Source organism: Pleurodeles waltl, chromosome 1_2 (assembly GCF_031143425.1).
Source record: "Pleurodeles waltl isolate 20211129_DDA chromosome 1_2, aPleWal1.hap1.20221129, whole genome shotgun sequence".
NCBI classification, from domain to species: domain Eukaryota; kingdom Metazoa; phylum Chordata; class Amphibia; order Caudata; family Salamandridae; genus Pleurodeles; species Pleurodeles waltl.
Genome location: NC_090437.1, coordinates 711,692,400 through 711,713,975, shown reverse-complemented (window position 1 = coordinate 711,713,975; position 21,576 = coordinate 711,692,400). Strand labels below are relative to the sequence as shown.

Here is a 21,576-nt window from a genome sequence, read left to right as displayed (position 1 = left end):
ACACGAAACATCTGTTTTACCAAACTTCAACCTTAATCTCAATTAACTTAAGTGTATAACCATAAGTGCAATTGCATGTGGGGGGGCTCAAGCAGAATTCAAGCCTAGTGGGTCCAGGTCAGCCCACCGTGGGCACAACGGTGATCCAACCCGAGGAGTCTGCCCTGGTGAGTTCATAGCAATTGGAGAAGCCAGCGCCTTTACTATGGCAGCGAGTAGAGGCATGAGCTGTGAAGCCCCTAATGGGCTGTCCTAAGCCCAGTGGGAGAAATGCCAGATTATATAGACTCATGTGTGATTCTGGGGTCCATATAGTGTAATACCAGTAGAGTCAGATAATAGTGTCTGCGTAGTAATGGAAGGGAACAAGGCCACACTGGAGTTCAACTCGGAGTCTGAAAGGGATGTAGTAGAGTGATACAAGGGTGATCGACTGGCTCTGGGCTCCACGTTCTTTATTGTCAGCAGTGCTGCCAGTCTACCCTCGCCTGCACCCCGGGGCGAGGGGTCTGCCGTCGGTGCTCCTTTTTGTCAATGTTTGCATTGTCTCAGTCACTTGCGCATATGGTTCTGGGCTTCTCCTTCCAACACGCATGACGGCAAGCCATTTAGTATGTCCGTTCAAGCCAGTCCCAAGCGGCATCAGGGGACTCAAAGAACAGAAAGCGACCATTGTGTCGAATTTTCAACTGTGCTGGAAATAAGAGGGCATATTTCAGTCCCTCCTCCGAAGTAGCTTTTTCACAGACTGGTCTGATGTGCGGCATTTTTGCACTTCCAGGTAATAATACAGGAATTATGAGACCGTTGCATTATTCACCTTGATGGGTGACACTTTCTGGGCCATCTGCAATAGGTGGTCACAATCACAAAAGTTCAGGACACTCGCTACCATGGGATGGGGCAGCACTCCCGGAGGTAGGCAACGCGAAGGCACTCAGTAGTCTCTCTCAACAATAAAGATGAACAATAGGCCTTTTGGTGCCACAGCTGTCCGAAACCACTCCTCGATGAACTGGGTGGGATTGGTTTCCTCCTCGCATTCAGGCAGGCCCACTATTCTCTCGTTATTCCATCATGCCCGACCCTCCGCGTCTTCTTCACGGTCGTGGAGCTGCTGGATCTGACGTTGAAGATCAGAGATAGTGTCAGTATTCTAAGTGTGCTTGGGAGCCAGCTCGGTGAAGGTGCCTTCCGCAGCACGCATTTTATCAGCTAGTTTCTGGTGGTCATCTTCTAAGATACCGAGGTCTCTGGCAATGGTGTCCGAGCGGTACTCGATGGCAGCATGCAATTCGCAATTTTCTTGCAAAATCATGCCCAGCTTATCAGCAGGGGGAGAAGAATTGATAGGGGGAATGCAGTCTCCAGACGCTGAACTGCTATGCCTTTCCATCTGGACCTGGTGAGCACTGGAGTGTACGAGGTGTTGCGTTGCATCATAATGTGGCACAAAGATCAATTTACTGTATGGATTGGCAGCACAGTGAGGGAGCAAATGCATGCCTACGCCAGAGTGCTTTTCATTTGGAAGCCCTGCACCAGTGCAGTGAGTAGCAGCAGCACAGAGAGATTTCGGATAAGAGATGTGATGTAGAGGAACCTATGAGTGACCCCAGCTGACAAGAGACCCCCCCCAATCATCTCAGTCCAGGGCAAGCATCCAGGTTTGGTGACGTTTCTCCTATTGTCACCAGGCCACTGTTTCCCTCACAACTAGATTCATAGGCCTCACTCGGCCTAGCAGGGATGTTGCCACCTCCTCAGTACAGGGCAGATCCCCAGCGCCATGGGACAGGACTCCCTCAGTTGTACCGGCTGCGGAATGGAGGGGGACGATCTAGAGGGGGCCCTCCTCTCCAGGCCATTTTCCACCCGGTGATGTGGTGCACCCCCACCTCTTCTGCGTTGCCATGCAGCCCCCCTTACCGTTCCATACAAACACGGGGAGAAGGGGTGGTCTGATGTTTTTGCTCATGGCTCTGTGTTTTGAGCAGGTTGCGAAAGGCTGCATACACCAGCCGCCGCAGGCATCCTCAGGTCTGGCACCTCCCCCGGCACCGGTCCAGTGCGGGTCGCATCGCTCCTCCTCCCAGGAGCTCCAATGTCCAGCTCCGATTACCACGGGGGCCCTCTGCTGCCCTAGCACTCAACTCCCAATGGCTCCACTCAAAGCTGCCAGCACGAGCAAGTGTCCTTCGAGTGGGTTGAGGGGGGCCGCCGGCCAGGCTGCAAGTTAGGCCCATGCAGGCTTCGCTGTCCTACGCCACAGTCAGTCAGCGTCTGACAGCCAGGGGCCCTCAAGGGGGGCCCCTAATGCCTTCGCAGGTCCCTTCAGGTTTCCCCACACAGTTCTAGCTGCGGGTCATGGCTAGAACCACAGGATGAATCTGGAATCCAGAGCAGACTACAGGAGCTTTCCTTTGTCATGTCTGCCATGTCTGGCACCTGGCCACCCTTCCCCCTTTGCCAGGCCTTAAACTCCCCTTTTGATTACATACGTCACTACTAAGGTAGGCCCTTGGAAGCCCATAGGGCAGGGTGCTGTCTAGTTAAAAGGTACCTTCTAATTTTACATGCCCTAGTAGTGAAAAACTCCCAAATTTGTTTTTTCACTGAAGTGAGACCTACCCCTCCCATAGGATAACATTGAGGGTTCCTTATTAGATTTAATACGTTTTAATTCCTAAACCAGAGGTGGTAGATATCTCTTGTTTGGTATCTATAAACTTGTAACAATAAACCCTCTTTAATGATAAAGTCAGATTTATCATTCCAAGTTTGAAAATGCCACTTTGAGAAAGTTGGCATTTTCCTGCCCCTAGCCCTAGTGCCTGCAGCCTGCCTTAGGTCACATGACTGGGTGTAACTAACAATTGAGACTTTGTGAATTCACCCCAGACAGTAACATCATAGTGGGATTAGCAGAGTCTGTATGGGCCATTAACTAACTTGATGGGGGCAAAGCTAAGCACAGCTTAACTTGCACCTGAACAGGGTGGGCTCTGCCACCAAACAATAGGCTTAACAACCCTGTATTGTCAGTGCAGCCAAGTAGGAGCCAGGGCAGGGGAGACAGGAAACTCCTGGAGCTTCAAAGAACAAAGAACCATTCTGGAAACTTCTCCCAACTTCTGGAGCAGGGCAGCACAGTATAAAAATAGGGCTCTCAGACCTATTCATCAGTTCACTACTAGACATGCAGAAGGTCTCTCAGAGGACTGCCTGCTGCTGTACCTGGAAGGAATGCTTTGCTACCTAGAACCTTCCTTGAATCCTCAGAAGCCAGTATTGCTGTGGACCCATGCATCTTCACCTGCACTCAGGACTTCAGAATTTACTCCAAGGACTAGTCTTGCTGGCCTCCTGTTCAGAGCCATAGGGACATAACAGGCTCCCACCATCTTGACTCCGCACCTGGACCCAGCCTGAGTGAGTTTTGAACCCCAAGTGGTCTCCAACCATTCCTGGTTATAGTGCTAAAGGTGCTTTGATGGCCATTTTCTAAAACTGAGGTCTTGCTGTTTTGAACCATTAGATTTGAAAAATTCATACATCTGGTTCTACTAATTGGATTTTGATGGTTTTACTGTAAAATAATTTAACATTTTCTCTTTTTTCTAGATCGGTTTGGTATTTTTATTGCTTTATGTTTTCACTGTGTTACTCTTTGTTTACTGCATAAATACTTCACATGGCCTCTGAGTTTTGACCAACTGCTTTTTCTGGTAAACTACAGAGCGCTAAGCACAGGTTAAATTAGTGAATTTTTGTGGTTCACCCTGCAAAGGATTCTGGGTGTTGCTTGACCAGGGCTCAGTCAACCAACAACCCAGTTTCTCACAATCTCTATTTAGGCCAACATGTGTTTCAGACTTGCCTTTTAAGTTTAAATCAGCAATATGGACATGACCTAATAATCCAGACCCGTTTCCATCACCACCACTTTTATGCTCAACCCACTATCTCTTTTTTTAAAACATTTCTTCATTCAGATTTTCAAAGGTTTACAGGCATCAGTTGCCAACATCCCATGACATGTACATACTGTAGAAAGAATATTACAGACATCATGTTAGGGAAACGCATCAGTACGAACAGAAAGGAAACAAAGCTGAAAGACATGAGTAAAGGAGCATATACTGCAGCAAAAAGAGAGAGAAAATCCCCATCTCAACAGTGTTCCCACTTGGCAGCATTACCCACTATAGCCCTGCTAGGAATTAACCCAAACCAACCAGCATCATCACACTCACACACCAATTCATCCTCACCAGGCCCGTGCCACCGACCCCCAACACACTTGGACACAAGCTCAGGTCCCGCAGTCATCCGTGAACCCCACACAGTGCCTCAGTGGGAAAAGCCAGGCACAGAAGCACCTCCACAACAGGACCAATGTACCAACCCACATTAGATGACCCCTTTGGTGCCCCAGGGAAGGAAGGACAACGGATTCAGGCCCCTGTGGAATGGGTGAGAAGCATAGCCCTGCAGTCTGAAATTAGAGTTAAAATAAACATAGAAAGGGTCCCCACAATTTCTCAAAGACAAGCAAGCAAACCTGAAGCTTATACACTTACTGCTCATATGTACAACTCCATGGAACATTCCTAGTAAGTGGGCATCCAGGAGGATCGCCAAAACAGAGTAACTTGGCCACATGAAGCCATCAACAGCCACAGTCGCCAATATGAAGACAAATCCGCAATATTCATAAAGTTATAATAACAAACATCTTGGCCGAGTTCAGAAAGGGGATGAATCTCTTAGAGTGGGTGGTCTGCCAGACCAAATGCCAGCAGGGCACCAGGACTGAACCAGACCATAGAACATGAAACAAATCACAGGCAGCAGAGGAGCAGCACCAACAGATATCCTTTGGCAGGAGCCAAGCTCTACACAGTTTATATGACGTCCAGTACCAATTACAGTGACTCCTAAAGTAGGAATACTCTAGACACGCCTCCCTGAGGGAGTAATAGCAGCAATCCAAAACCTCACACCAGTCCTTGTCTGAATAATCTGCTACCAGATGCTCCTAGACCCGAGAGAAGGTGCGCCTGTCCTGAGAGCCAATACTGTCAATAAGGACTTGATACAAATTTGAGACGGCACCCAAGAGAGACCCTCACAGCCTTAGGTAATCCAGCACCAGGGAGACAGGAAGGTGGAGGGGTCTCGACCCAGAAGATCCCAGATGCGTTGTCTCAACTGGCAGTAACACCAGAGCTGTGATTAGGGTAGGTAGAATGTTGATCTAAGCTCTTCAAATGAAGGAAAGGAGTCACCCTCTAGCAAGTCTCCCACCGACCGCCCCCCCATTCCCCCCAGGGCACCCAGTAAACAGACTTGGGTAACAGTAATGCCTCTATTAAACCACAACGGTGCCCATTTGTGGACCGCGGGATGAACTCCAAGGAGCTGATGTGCCTCCTTCCAAATTGCCCAAGCAGCCAGCAGAGTCAGGAATCTATGTGTAGACCTTGCTCCCATTGTATTATACAGGAGCCCCATACCGTCACAGTGTGTTCACAGGAGGCCCACTGCGGAAGCAAATCCATGGGGGCCAGAAGATAAGACACCTGAGAAAGATGGTATGCAAGGTGTTACAGGCGCCTGGCCTGATGATCTGGGTCCATCTCCCAAAGAATCCAAAGGAAGTAAGAAACCTTGGAATTGCCATGGACTCCAAGCTATCGATGAATGCCCAATGACATAAGTTAGCAAGATCAAGCTTCATTACTATGAAAACTCTGCCATGCATCTTCCCCCACCTAGGATTTTCACACAGGGTCCAAGCTACTAGCTCTCTTGTACTTTCTAAACTAGATTGGGCCAGTGACCTCTATCATCTTTACTATCTATGAAAAGGTTACAACAAATTCAGACCTCTGTTGCCAAACTACGTCTACATGTAAAGCCATAGTCGCATATATCCCCTTCCTTGAGGGCCCTACATTGGTTACTGATTGCCAGAAGATCCACCTTCAACCTACTTTGTGTCATCACAAAGCAATACATGAAACAGGGCCACTTTTCATCAAGAATAAAATCACCAAATACCACCCCCCACCACTCCAAATAGGCAACTCGCCTCAAAACTCCAGCATACAAGAAATAAAACATATGAGGCACATCTTTCTCTTTTCAAGCAGCCAAACTATGTAATTCACTACCCCTAAACATAAAATCTTTGGATAAGTATCTTACCTTCAGAAGACTAGTCAAGAGTTAGCTCTTTCCTACATGACCACTATACTCAAAACACAAATCTACAGCATATGCCTGTGAATGTAAAAATGTATAATTTGAATATATGCATGTATTTAGATATGGGCCTTCCTTTGTACAAATATATATATTTATTACTTGTGGTTTAAAAATACATAAGTATGCATAACAAATGTTTGAATTACTCATGAGATATATAAATACATATGTATACACATATATACATTTCTATATATATATATACGTACATATAAATAAATATATGATATTGATATTTTTTATACAGCACACAAATGCCAAAGGCGCCTTGGCACTGAGTTTGCTGAACATGGAAACAATTAGAGAGAAAAATAATTTACCACATAGGAGGGTCTATGCCTAATCACTGTGTATAGGAAAATAACCAGGTTTTAAAATGTTTCCTGAAGCTGGCAAGGTTAGACTTAGCTCTAAGATGGCTAGATACGTTACTCCACAGCTGAGATGTAATGTGGGTGAAGGTCCTTCCTCCCCAGCACTTTCTTCAGATTTTGAAGACATTGACTGACCTGTTGCTGAATGTAAGGTTATTCTAGGAGTATATCAGGAGAAGTTTTTCAAATAGGCTGGGCCTTTGCCATCCAAGGTTTTATGTTGCTCATAAAAGGCCTTAAATACCACTCTATTCCTCACAGGAAGCCAATGGAGCTCACGTAGTGCTTCAGAAACTGACTTGAACTTAGGCATTTTCCTCAGCAATTGAGCCGCAACATTTTGTAGGCCTTGGAGTTTCTCCAGAGAACATTGGTGAATGCCTAAGGTATTAAATAGTCCAGCCTAGACAAAACTAAGGCAGCAACCACTGATTTCTGCAATTCATATGGAATGAAAGGAAGAACTTTATTTGAAGTGTGCAGCAGAAAGTAGCAAGAAGAAGTAAGGGGCAGATTTATGAAAAGTGGCGCTGCACCTAGTGCAGTACCACTTTTCTTGTGCCCCCATAGCGCCCCCCTAATGCCATCATGTGTGCGCTGTATTTAATATATGGTGCACCATTAAGGAATTAGCGTCAGAATTTTTTACGCTAGTTCAGCGCTTTGCAGCATTAGCGTTAAAAATGTTGATGTTAATCCTGCACAACACCTAGAAGCCCATTGAAACCAATGAGATCCTCCTTTTAATGCCTGCCCTGAACAGGTATAAAAATCCTAGTAAAAAAATGACACAAAGAAATCTGTTACATTTTTTGTGCCATTTTTACGACCCCCTGATGGGGGAACGCCTCCTTTGCATATAGTATGCCTGGTACAGGCTTGATGTAGCACAACAGGTTACAAAGTGGCATAATGCATGCATTGTACCACTTTTTAAATGTGGCGAAGCATTTTTGGCCTTCTAACGCCACATTAGCATAAATAAATTATGCTAATGTGGTGTTGGAATGGTGCTATGCCCTCTTAAATTTGGGGCAAAATTTGTTAATTTGTGCATTCAAAAAAAGACTGGGATCAAAAATGATTCCCAGGTTCCTGACCAAGGGTACCAATATAGAAGGAGGGCTAAGCATCTGAGGCCACCAAGATTGGTCCCAAAAGGTTCTGTCTTTGCCAAAAAGGAGACCCTCTGTTTTATCCGAGCTCAACATGAGACTATTGTTATTCATCCATTCTACAATTGTACCCATACACTTGGTAAAGCGGTGCGCAGTCACTTCGACATCATTTGAGATGGCCACCACAATTTGTGTATCATTAACATAGGCCACAGGGGTGAGACCAAAAGAACTAATCAGTCTCTTCAAAGGTGCTATGTAAATATTGAAGAGTGTAGAACTCAAAGATGAGCCCTAGGGATCACCACATGGTAGTGAGAAGGAGTTAGATACAAAGTCCCACAGGGCATCTGATTAATCTTTGTCTAAAAGAAATGAACAAAGAAGTTCATGGACCAGGCCCCTGATTCCAATTTCCACCAAGCATGATCGCATGGTTTATGGTAATGAAAGCAGTCAGTAGATATAACAGGATCATTGCTGTCTTCCCACCCTTGTCTAGGATGTTTCGCAGCTCCTCTTTGGCTACTGCCAGGTACTATGATTGGTCTGAACTCAAATTGTACTGAGTCTAAAATGTAATTCTCCTCTAAAAATGTAAAGCGTTAGATATTCATGTGCTTTTCCAGAACCTTTACTGTAAAAGGTAGATGCGATATAGGATAGCCATTCTTTACTCCTTTTTGATCTAATTAAGGCTTTTTCAGCAGCGGAAGGATTGGGTCCTTTTTCAATTTGCTAGGAAACTCTCCTGAGTCCATAATTGTGTTAAATAGCATAGTGTTAGATGGAGCAACCATTCCTGCTATGCCGTGAACATTTTTAGGTGGACCAGGGTCAGATGGTACTCCCAACTTTGTTTGGCCTAAGAGTTCAATTACTGTTTCCTCTGTAAGAGGAGGAAACTTGCAGAAAGTACTTTTTCCAGGGGCTACACCAGTGGCACCCGAAACTAATAAAATGGCCCTACCACTAGAGTTTCATGTAACACATATTTCCTTCACTTTACTTTTAAAGGATTCCTCTAGCTTATCACAGAAAAGTTGACAAGGGGGCAACTTGTGGCTAGATGATAAGCAGGAAAGGACCTGGACTGTTTTAAAAAGTCTTCTTGTGGAGTTCTTAGCTGCACACATTTTTTCTGAGAAGTATTTTGTTTTCTTTATGACAAGCCGTTTTTCCTTTCTTGAATAAATTGCTTGCATCAATCCTTTTCTTTGTGGACATAATTTCTTCTCCATATTTTTTCCTGCCTTCTGCATTTTTGTTTTAGTTCCTTGAGGTGAGGTGAAAACCAAGGCGCTGGTGGCCTACTTACAGTAATTTTGTATAGTTTTAGGAGGATCCAGAAGCTGCAGACCTTCACCAATCTGAGTATTTGCCTACTGTTAATTTACAATATTTCATGATTGAGGGCTGAAAGATCTAAAACATCAGTCAAATCTACTTTATTAATTTAGTTCCCGGATTGAACCTTCTTACTTTTTTGACATTCTTATTAACAGGAGTGGGTGGAACAGATTTTAAACTAAAACTGACAGCTTTATGGGCAGTCCAAATGATTGTCAACATCTAAGTTATTAGAAAAGATGCTATCAAGTGTGTGTCCTGCTGCATGTGTAGAAGTATTCACCAGCTGAACCAGACGAAAACCATTTGAGATATCAAAGAGTTGCTCTGAAACTTTGGTATTTTCAGTTTCTAAATAAAAGGAAAATCACCAAAAATGGTAAAATTGGGTATTGTATGCATGATTTGAATGTGTCTTTTATGCCATTTAGGAATTTTGCTTTGGGTCCAAGCGACTTGTAGATCAATAAACCTTTGAAATTGCTGTTATTAGTTAGATTGCAAATAAATAACATTGCTTCACTATATGCCATTGAAGCAGGCAACACTTAAAGGTGGTCTCGAAAGACCACTGCAAGGCCACATTTCATTATCCCACCTTTCTGTTAGAAATGCTAAGTTAGGGGTATGAGTTTCTAAGTGATTGAGAAATTCATATTTGTGCTTAATGAGAGAACACATATTTATTAGTGTGCATTTCAATCTGTTGCCATGGAAAATAGCCCGTCTTGCATGTTGAAAAGTTTTGTTCCACCTGGCAGATCAGATTACAATGACTACACAGAACATTATCCTGGGCAAGGCTGAAGTTGGCAATGTTAAATAAAAGGGGCTTACCCATGTTAAACTGAAACAGCTGCTCCTGGGATATACTTAAGAAGAAATTTGATCATGGGTCCTGGCACAAGGTGCGGTCTTGGTGTGGACGTGAGCAGAAGTATTTGCCTTTGGTGTGCATTTGGTGCACCTCCTGTGCGCATCTGTTGCATGTCCCCTTATCCCGGCTTATTAAATAAGGAGCTCGGACAAGGACTAGTCCACCAACCCTGCTAGCAGTAAAATGGTGTCACTCTTATGCAGTGCTGGCTCTGAACACAGCCAAGCGAATGTGAGTGTGCAGAAAGTTGAAACCGGTGATGCTGCCTAGCTTGCCCTCTACAGATTTATGACAAATTAAAATTCCCTGTGCAAATTCGCAAAATGCTTAAAATGGTTGAAGTTATTGTGCAAACCACACAAAATATATAAAAAATGAATAATATTACTTTCAAATGGTGGTAGATTCTGATCTCCACCTCCCCCGTCAGCAAATCAGATAACATATCTGCGTCCCCTGGCTCAATAAATAAGGAGCTATAAATATCCTTATAAATTACCTACTGATGGTTGCCAGTAGGTAGTTATAGTTAGGGCCAAGCTTCCAGAGTTTTTTGTTTTGTTAATAACTTTGGTGCTGTTTGTTGAATCTTCAAGAAATTAGTTTGCCACTCACTCTAGCTGCTATCTAGAAAGTTTTGTGTGATTCTTCAAGTGTGGGCCAAGAAAAAGGCGGGGGCCCAAAACATGTTTTTCCCATGCAATTTACCATAGGGATTTTGAACATGACTACAGCCCAAATCTCTGAATGGAAATGCACCAAATTTGGTCCAGAAAGATTTCTTATTGTGATTTGGTGTAAATCCATTCAGTAGTTTTGGAGTTATTAAAGAAAAAAAGATTTATAGATATCTAGGGACGCAGAGGGTCCACAAATCTGACAGATCTCAGGTGAGATCTGATTTGCTTCCAGCATGTCAACCAGGAAGCGCTAGCAGCCATTTTGGGACTTGGTCGTCCCAAGAAAAAACATAAAAAAAGACAAGAGGACATTGACACCCTAGGCCTCCTGATGGGATCTTAGAGGGACCCCGCCTGGTGCCAAAAAACATGTTTTTAAAATTTACCATGAATTTGCAGAGGATCTGCAAATCGATGGTAAAAAAAAACAAAAAAACAAGTGCAGGCTGTCACGCTTGTTTTCTATATGGCCAAGTCCAAGGGAGTGTGTTAAATGATATAATTGGGGGAGGGGTGTGCATTCCCCACCAAGCCTCAAGATTTCGTCACCAGAAACCCTATCCCTGTGGCATAGCTGATTTTCAAAACTGTGAGCTGGGCCACACAGACTGATTTTGGGCCTTTGAACCCCATCCCCTATGGCTCGGTCAAAATAGAATATGCAGAGGGGGCCAGGTGGCCTGCCCCAGGCCAGTTGAGGACCCTGGGACCACATCCCCTTGGGCCAAGCCAATATGCAAGATAGGGAGGGAACCACACAAGCCCCTCCCAGGTCCATTCAGCCTCAGGGGGCCCAACACCTAGGACCCAACCATGTAAAAAATAATAGGGACGGCCACGTGGGGCCTGGCCATGTAATCCAAAGCGAGAGGGGCAATGTGGCCCTCTCCCAGAGCCAATATTGGTCTTGGGGACCCCATCCCTCAGGGGCCTGCTCCTGCTACGTCCTGGATTGACTACCCTCTGGACATAGCAACACCACAAAAAAAAAAACAGGACATAGCTGTTTTCCTTCCTGCAGTAGTGTGGGAAGGGAAACCAATGTTTGCTCTTGCTGGGCGGAAGCAATTTTAAAGCTCCTGTCAAGTGAGAGCAAAACACTAAGGGGCAGATTTAAGAAAAGTGGTGCTGCACCCAGTGCAGTGCCACTTTCCATATGCCCTAATCACCACACATGTGCTGTATTTAAAACATAGTGCACCATATCACAGGGTAGGGGGCAATAGCATCAGAATTTTTGATGCTATTGATGTACTATTCAGGGTTAGTGCCAAAATGTTGGTGCTAACCCTGAACAGTACATAGGGGCCCATTGTAACTAATGATGTGTACCCTTTGAACGGCTGCTTTAAGCAGGCATTAAAAATGCCAAAATAAATGGCACAAAGAAATCTTTTAAATTTCCTTGCGCCATTTTTTAAGCCCCTCTAATGGGGGAACGTGCATCCATTATGTCTGGCACAGGTATAATGTGGCGCAAGGGGTTACAAAGTGGTGCAATGCACGCATTGCACCACTTTGTAAATCTGGTGCAGAGATTTTGGCCTCGGTGGGCCACAGTAGAGTAAAACATGACACTGATGTGGCGCAAGGAGGCGCTAGGCCCTCTTAAATGTGGGCCATAGTCTGCTCCCAGCGGGCAGGAGCATCAAAAATTCTTCTGCCCACTGAGAATTCCTTTTCATCTGTTTCCTTGCCCGCACCAAAATGGTTGGGGGAACACATGACAAAATTGCTCCTGCACTCAGGAAGCAGCATTTTTTGCTGGTCCCTGCATGCCAAAGCAATGTCGGCTCCCGCTGGAGGTGGGGAGCTGGCTGGGACAGCAGGGGCAGTGGGGGAAAGAATTCACCAAACCACAAACCAAGACCACTGACATCCCTCCATCTCAGGAACTCTGCAACAGACTGGTGACCTTCTTCCACACGAAGATCAAGGACGTTTACAACAGTTTCGGACCCCAAGACGCTCTGAACCCACCAACGACACCCCCGCCAGGATCAGCCAAACACCCTCCACTCCTGTACACCTGCACCTCCCTCACAATGGATGACATCCTCTCCAACATGAACAGCATCCACTCTGGAGCCCCAAATGACCCCTGCCCCCACTACATCTTCAACAAGGCCAGCGCCGTGATCGCGTCAGAACTCCGTAAGACCATCAACTGCTCCCTTCAAGTAGCAACCTACCCTAAAGATTGGAAGCACGCCGAGATTCACCCTCTTCTAAAGGAACCCACAGCAGACTCAACAGACCTCAAGAACTACCGCCCCATCTCACTGCTATCCTTCCCAGCTAAAGTCGGCGAGAAAGCAACCAACACTCAGCTACAACAACACATCGAGGACAACAACATCCTAGATGTCTCCCTATCAGGATTCAGAACTAACCATACTAAAGAAACCGCCCTGCTCACAGCCACATAAGACATACTCTCCCTCCTCGACCAAGGACAGACAGCAGCTCTCATCCTCCTCGATCACTCAGCCGCCTTCGACACGGTATCTCACCATACACTATGCTCCAGAATCCACACAGCAGGTACATGAGACAAAGCACTTCAATAGATTCACTCCTTCCTGACAGGCAGAAAACTGAAAGACAGTCTCCCACCTCACCAATCAGAACCTACCAACATCAGGTGTGGAGTACCCCAAGTGTCGTCGCTGAGCCCCACGCTGTTCAACATATACATGATCCCACTCGCCCCCATTGTCAGGAACTACGGGATGAACATTGTCTTCTACGCTGATGACACCCAGCTGATCATCTCCCTGACCGAGAACCCATCAACAGCCAGGAAGAATTTCAGAGACAGGATGGAAGCTGTAGCCACTTTGGTGAGGGAAAGCTGCCTTAAGCTGAACTCCGACAAAACCAAGATCCTCATCCTGGGACCCTCACCATCTGCCTGGGATGACTCCTGGTGGCCCTCAACACTCAGCAAACCCCCACCCCAACAGACCATGTATGCAATCTCAGCATCATCCTCAACTCAGCATTCACCATGACCAGGCAGGTCAACTCCGTTGCCTCCACCTGCTTACACATCCTCCGACTCCTACGTACGATCGTCAGATGACTACTAACCAACTGCCGGAAAACCGTCACACACGACTTTGTCACAAGCAGACTTGACTACGCCAACGCCCTCTATGCTGGAACCTCCAAGAAGAACCTGAACAAGCTGCGACAGATTCAGAACACTGCCGCCAGACACGTACTAAACATCCCTTGTCAAGAACACATCACAGAACACCTGAAGAACCACCACTGGCTCACTATCAAAAAGAGGGTTAACTTCAAACTCCTCGTACACACTTACAGAGACCTCCACAACAGACCCAACTACCTCAACAACCACATCAACTGGTACTCCCATTCCAGACCTCTCCACTCATCCCAACAGTCACTTGCCAACCTACCACACATAAAGAGGTACTCAGCTGGAGGAAAATCTTTTTCATACCTGTCAGCAAAGGATGGAACACCTTACCACCACACCTCAGACAGTCACCATCGGTGCCTCAGTTCAGGAAGGACCACAAGACCTGGCTCGTTGACTGATCTCTGAGGTCACCATTCAGCACCTTGAGAACCAATGGGTGAGTAGTGCGCTATATTAATTGATTAATTGATTGATTGATTGATGGGGGCTCCCTCCCCCATGGCCCCCAACAACAAGACACTGGGTGCCCTAGGTGGGGCCAGGGCACCCACAATTGACTGGCTGGGCCCTGGGGATGGGAAGTCCGGGGTCAAAATCGGCTCAGGGAAGAAGCAACAGTTGGACCCCACCACTAGGCCTAAGGGGTCAGGGTATTCCATAGAAGCACATAAGGAACTTTATACAATAGAACTTTATATATCTTTATTATTTTCCATATGCATGTATGATGCACCTTCGTCCTGCCCGGCAGCAACACTATTTCTGCTCCCAAATGGGCAGGACATGTGACATGGGCACAGCAGGAAAGAGCCATTGGCTCCCTAAAACATACACCTTATGGCGGCGGGTACGCCGGTACCACCACCTATCCTCAATACTGCTCCACGGAGGAGTCAACCGGGATTACGCTTTCAACATCTCCATGTTCTTCTTGGTCCTTCTTCCCAGAATTCTCTGGGAAAAATGTCTGGGTATTTCGAAAACCTAATCCAAGATGGCAGCTCCTCAAGCCTTTAACTCTCTTTCCTAAATCATCATTGTGACTTTCAAATTCCTAAGAGGTTCTTCCTGCTCCAGCAGTATAGAAGGCCATTTTTTCACTTGCTTCTTGCACCTCAACACTTCTTTGATCCTGTGGGTTTGTTTTCTGACTCCTCTTTCTTCCAGTAGGACTCCTTCAGGAAGACACCATCTGCTTAGGCACTTCAAAGTGTCAGTGGCATTGTGGCTACTGGAAGGGGTTGCCCCTTCCTCAGGCAGACCAAGACTGTAAAACCCTGGGTTCCATGGGTTACTCAAAGTTGTAGGTTGCTTTTTGAACGACCAACACCATACAGACCTGATAAATGTATACCTTTCTATGTACTTATGTATCGATATATTTGTTACTTTACTCCTACTGTAGAAAAGAATAAATGAAAAAAACTTTAACTCTCACCAGTTCACTACTCTATGTCCTGTCCTATACCTCTTTCAATATACCTTTTCCCTTCACTCTCTGATGTATCCCAAACCTCAGCTATAAAGTCAGCATCTATGAAGAAAGGGTGTTCACTAATTTGCATGAGGACATGACCCATATAAACGAAACAATGTCTTTGGTCATGCATCTGCCACATTTTGCACATGAAGGAACATTGCCAAAATGGCCCTGAAGGGTAGTGGCATAACGAAACGTAAGGAGGCCCCCCTGTAAAGTACCTTTAGGACGCCCCCGCCCTCTGGACCCAGTCAGGGGATTGCCGCCAGTGCCCAGTGTACTGTGCTGAAGTGCCCCCCTGGAGCTCAGCCTCCCTCCCCCCCCCCACCCCAGCACCGTGGGGCTACGGGGGTCTTTGTTACGCTACTGCTGAAGGGATGTAATAAGTGTGTGCTATCTTGGAGAAGTACATTTAATGCCCCCAGGCTACTTTTGTCACAGTGCTGCATGAAGGGTCCCTTATGGCCTCTAGTGACTGGGAAACACAAACTCCATCACTCCATGCTTAGTCCCTCGCTCCCTTCCAAAAGGAGGGTATGGTTGCCACTTTGTAAATACTAACAGTGCGGATGAGGAGCACTCTCACTTTATACTTCACGCTGCCTCTGGGAGGCACTAAAGTCCTTTACATGTTTGACAACTGTCTGAGGCTGTGTGTAATAGCCGTGAGTTCACCCACAGTCCTCGGAAATTTTATCAAGACTTTGTTGCCTAGTTCAGAGGTTTCCAGGAAATCTTCTCAGAACTTGAAGTTGAGATGAAAGTGAGTCTAGTGTGTAGGTCCCAGTTTCTGCAGAGATATGTAACTGGATCTTTTTAGCTTAATCGAGGGAATGCTATGCAATATTAAGGAGGCAAATCGCTTTTGCGTGGGTAGATACATGATAGGGCTGAAATAAATGTTGCTGGTAAACTTCGAAAGTGATGGACTGTCTAGCGAGCACAGTAAACAAAACTCAAGGAGATTTGTATCTTTAATTTTGCATATATTGCGCTTTTTATAGGTCAGGTCTCAAATGCATTTGCTAAAAGGTTATAAGATTTACTGGCTCTTCTAATGTGCAGTGCTGAAATATTTCAATACTGATGTGTCATGCAGAGTAGACCCATTATTCCACAGGAGTTTGGGACAGGAGCGTTTCAAAAAGAGTTAAAGCTGTACGGCATATCAATTCATTTGCTGTATAATCTCCAAAAATGTTTTAAAGGAAATCGATTGTGCTGACAGTCCAAATAATCTGTGTAAGCAATTTACATGATCTCCTATCGTTTTTTCAAGATTGTTTTAACTTCAACCTGTTGCTTCCTTCCATGTTCACATTCTGCCTCTCAATTAAATCAATTGTTATATAATATGATTAAGAATATTCATGAAAGTCGTGTGTTGGCACAATTAAATGCTCCCAGAGTGCCAATGAAATTACAGTAGCTATCTTCAGATATCAAAGATATAACATCTGCAAAGAATGCCTCCAATTCAGCATCCCTAAATTATTAAATGAATGAGTGTATAGTGTGCTTGCACATTGGTGACAAACCTATTTTTCTATTCCAGTTGATTGCATTATACATGCTATATGTGTTTTGTTCTTCTAAAGGAATAGGAAAATGCACCAATGGCTATATTGTTTCCCATTTGCATTCATTTGTTCTTACATTGTAGTTTTTCACAGCATCTGAACCGCACGGACACAAATATTAAAGCTGGCACCATTTCCTTTATTTTCCTTACAAAGACCAGGTTCTTGGATAATTTGCAGTTGATATACATAGTATTGTGAATACTAAGAAATCCACTGTTGTTTGCTTGTATCAATATTGCATTGCTTGCTCTTGGACACTTTTCTGTTACTCCCTTTGGTATGTCCAACTGTACACACTCATTTGGAAATAATTAATAAAGTGCACGGACATTCCATACTTTCTACACAGGCAGAACATACTTAGAAGCAAACATTGTACTTTTGTAAATCTTATCCATGCTTAGATTATCACTTTTTCTAGCACCTAGAAAAATCTTCGTCAACCGACTCCTACATCTTTAATATGTGCTTTATATCATTTTTATTTGACCCCATTTGGATCACAATCAATACTTGGATCATGTAAAGTAAAAACGAGCTCCAGGTGTATTCTTCTATTTTCATGTAAATCTTTCATTTGTATTGAAACCGCCTCTCTTCCTAGCAAAGTTGGATTGCTCAAAACATAAAATATTTATCTTTGTAAAAGCACAGAAAAGAACGTTTATTTATCTTTTAATAAATAGTCGTTTTTTGACATTTAAGATAATAAGAATGCTGCACATCTATGCGTCTGAGTTGTGTTGCACCTATGTAATTTATATGTTTGGACAAATCCCATGTACCCTTCTCTTGATCTTGAAAAAACTCACTCTTTATTTTTTAATGTTTTTTTCCCTTAGGAATTATTTATCTGCTATCAGCTCTAAGTCACTTGGACGTAGCTAGCGTGACACTGGAAGTCTCTGCTAGGGATGGAGGTGGTATTGTGTCCCCTATCAACGCGGCTGTCACACTGAACATTCTAGATACTGCTTTGGCTCCCGCCATTTTTGAGAAATCTCGTTATGCATTTTCTGTTTCAGAAGATATCCTGGAAGGCAGTATAGTCGGGAAAGTGAAAGCGACAGAACCACTGAGTATGTATTCCCATATAATGCAGTAAATGTGAAGTATCAGTACTAAAGTTTCCTTATTCGAAGATATCAGTGTTGTGCATATTTAAAGGTGGCGTAACAAAAAAAAAAAACATTTTAAGAAAATATATAAAATCACTTAGTTGTGTCTCGCATGAAAATGGGATGCAAGTCTTGAGAATACCAGTAAGGGAATTGTCCTGAAGAGAAAACATCTCCTGCTAAATATTTTCCACCTGAACTAGTCTCAACCCATTCCCATGCACCAAATATTATGCAGAATTTCACACCTGCGAAACTTAGGGAATTTAGCAGATTTCAATTAATGAGAAACTCATAAATTCTGCACAGACGATAAAAAATTCCACACAGCTCTGAAATACATCTAGCCTTTTTTTATAGCTGATACTTTCCATATTGTTTTCCCCGCTGAAATATAATATTTGAATGTCTGTAACATTCACTTATACCAATAATGTGTCTCCTGAAAAATAATGTTTGTTTCGTTACAAAGCAGTTACAGGTATTGTTGAGACAGGAATGTCCCCTGCATAGCAATGAGCCCTGTATCCCTCTCCTGAGTGACCCAGTTGCATGTGATATCTGGTATTCTGACTTCTGACATGTTAATCCAGCTTGTGTACTGAGGCCTAGGCCTGTCCTTTGTGCTGTCCAGAGAATCAATTGCGAAAAGAACAATTGATGGACAAAATAATGAACAATGTCTAACATTCACCCCAGTACAGAGATCTGGTCCTAAATCCATTGTTTTTTTGCTGCCCATGCCATTCCAGTTTGGACCCAGCCACATGCAAATCAGTCTTGACCCTGTTCCCCATGGGAACTGTCCTGACCGAGCTGCCAAGCCAGGTCCTCCCTGGACTGGAAACAAGCATCCTGGGACCAGTTTCAGGGTATTGAGTCTGTCACATATGCAGTTGCCTTTCTACCAGTGTTACTCAACATACTCTGAACCTGTCAGAACTCCCTAAGCATTCATGGGAGAGAATAGCCATTGATTTCTTTGGCCCACTAGACAATGGACATCATGGGGGTCATTCTAACCCTGGCGGTCCAAGACCGCCAGGGCTAAAATGACGGGGGCACCGCCAACAGGCTGGCGGTGCCCCGCTGGGCATTCTGACCGCAGCGGTTTGGCCGCGGTCAGAAGTGGAAAACCGGCGGTCTCCCGCCGGTTTTCCGCTGCCCAAATGAATCCTCCATGGCGGCGCAGCAAGCTGGGCCGCCATGGAGGATTCTGACACCCCATACCGCCATCCTGTTCCTGGCGGTTCTCCCGCCAGGAACAGGATGGCGGTATTGGGTGTCGCGGGGCCCCTGGGGGCCCCTGCAGTGCCCATGCCAATGGCATGGGCACTGCAGGGGCCCCCGTAAGAGGGCCCCAAAAGAATTTCAGTGTCTGCTTTGCAGACACTGAAATTCGCGACGGGTGCAACTGCACCCGTCGCACCTTCCCACTCCGCCGGCTCAATTCTGAGCCTGCGTCCTCGTGGGAAGGGTGTTTTGCACTTGGCTGGCGGGCGGCCTTTTGGCGGTCGCCCGCCAGCCCAGTGCAAAAACCAAAATACCCTCAGCGGTCTTTCGACCGCGGAGCGGTATTTTGGAGGGGGAAGTCTGGCGGGCGGCCTCCGCCGCCCGCCAGACTTAGAATCACCCCCCATGTGTTGATGATTAGTGATTAATTATCATGGTTCCCTTTAGTTTAAGATCTCTCATCTACAACTCATTAACAAGTCATTGAAAAACTTGATGGTATCTTTGCAATCTGGGGCATTCCAACCAATTTGAAGTATGATAATGGTACACCCTTTAACAGTAAAGAATGCAAAGAATTTCTGGTGCATCTGAACACAAAGCATCAAAAGAGTACACCTTTGTGGCCACAGGCCAATGGACTTGTTGAGCATTTTATGAGTATGATAAAGAAAGCAGTATATTGTTCAACTCTTGAGAAGTTCAGTTTGAAAACAGTAGTAACTTTAAATTTACGACCTTATCGTTCAACACCCCACTCGACTACAGTTAAAAGTCCTGTGTCTTTGATGTTTGGCAGAGCAATGGCACCCAAGTTACCTCAATAATCCACCAAAAGAGACCAGAGTGAAAACATGATTCATATAAGGGACCTGGTTAACAAGTAGAAAATAAAAGCTTATGCTGACAAGAGGCAGCATGCAAAAGACATCACATTTAAATAAGGTGACTGGGTGATCGCTCAACAGATGCTCAAAATAAATTCTGATGCTTCATAGGATGCTGAACCATTCCAAGTGGTGTCTATCAAAGGGCACATGATGACTGCTCAGACAGAGATTCTTCTCCCTTCAGGCCTGTGATTCATCGGTCTTCAACTCAAACTGGTAAGAGAAAGACTAACCCTGAAAACTCAGTGACTGCTGTTATTTCTTCACCATCCTTAGCAATCTCTCACACTGAAGTTGACAGCTCACAGGATCCGGTACCTAAATCGGGTTGCATGATCAAAGCAGCAAGAATACATATTTCAATATATATGTGTATGTCTACTGATTTTATACAAATTTTAATTTTTCATTAACTGAGAGGGAGATGTAACATCTTGCACGATTTATAATGTAGCTCCTTTAACTGCAAACAGACTCCATAGCAGTGTGACATAATCACTAGAACAGAATGTAAAGAAAGCTTGGTTTAGAATGCTGAAGTTCACAGGTTCAAGCAGAGGAATGAAGATGTGTGATTTACAGCTCTGTGTGTGCTGTTGTCATTGAGACGGGTACCCAGGCTGGGAAGGACGCTACATCTGGAACAGAGTGACACCCAGAGAAAGTGTATTCCCTACAATAAGGCTCAAAGAAACTAATGGGGCAGACCGACCCCAGTCTTGCTAGCAGGAAATGCTACAAACCTTGATGACTCCATTGGCACAGTTTATGTCTCCATTGGTCCAATCAGGGTTGCAAATTCAGTAGAGACTGTGTTGACTTCATTGGGACAGCAAATGCTGTGCTAAATGCATTGGCTTGATCCGGGCTGCAACGGCCATAGTGACCCCATCAGCCTAGTATGGTGGCAACTACCTTAGTGACTGGGATGGTTTGTTGGGGCTTGTAACTGCTACACACTTGACAACGTAGCATAGTTGGGGCTCACTCCATTTCTATGGCTAGATGGACCTCAGTAGACACACTCCCATATAAGTACATTCTGACAAGAGCTGCCGTTTTGATTCTTTGTACCATTAAGTGGAAGCATGCAAGGTGTGAAACATTGTCTCCTGACTGTCAGATGTCAGGAATCATGGGCCATGAAATGGGCACCTGAGATTGGGATTGGGACATGTTGGTAGCTACTCCATGGCACATTCCTATTGCTACAAATATTCTAACATAACTGTAAATATTATCCAAATACGCTTTCTATTCTTTATTTTCTTTAAAATGTCCTTAGTAATTATACAAGAGCTCTCACATATTGCAATTGGCCAACACGGACCCCAAAAACAAATGTTTGAGTGGGACAGCTAGGGCAGCTTTCCCCTGTCTGACTCCCACTTCCAGCTATTGAAGTGGTGATAATGGGCTCTTGAAAAA

At 44.8% G+C, this 21,576-nt stretch overlaps 1 protein-coding gene across 1 annotated transcript in view; it reads left to right on the top strand.

The window, feature by feature from the left end:
* Window positions 1–21,576, top strand: part of LOC138255265 (protocadherin-23-like) — an 836,716-nt gene that overhangs the window by 766,489 nt on the left and 48,651 nt on the right. The window contains exon 4 of the mRNA XM_069205832.1: window positions 17,750–17,986. Within this exon, the coding sequence (XP_069061933.1) occupies window positions 17,750–17,986 (237 nt within the window). The remainder of the gene's footprint in view (window positions 1–17,749; window positions 17,987–21,576) is intronic.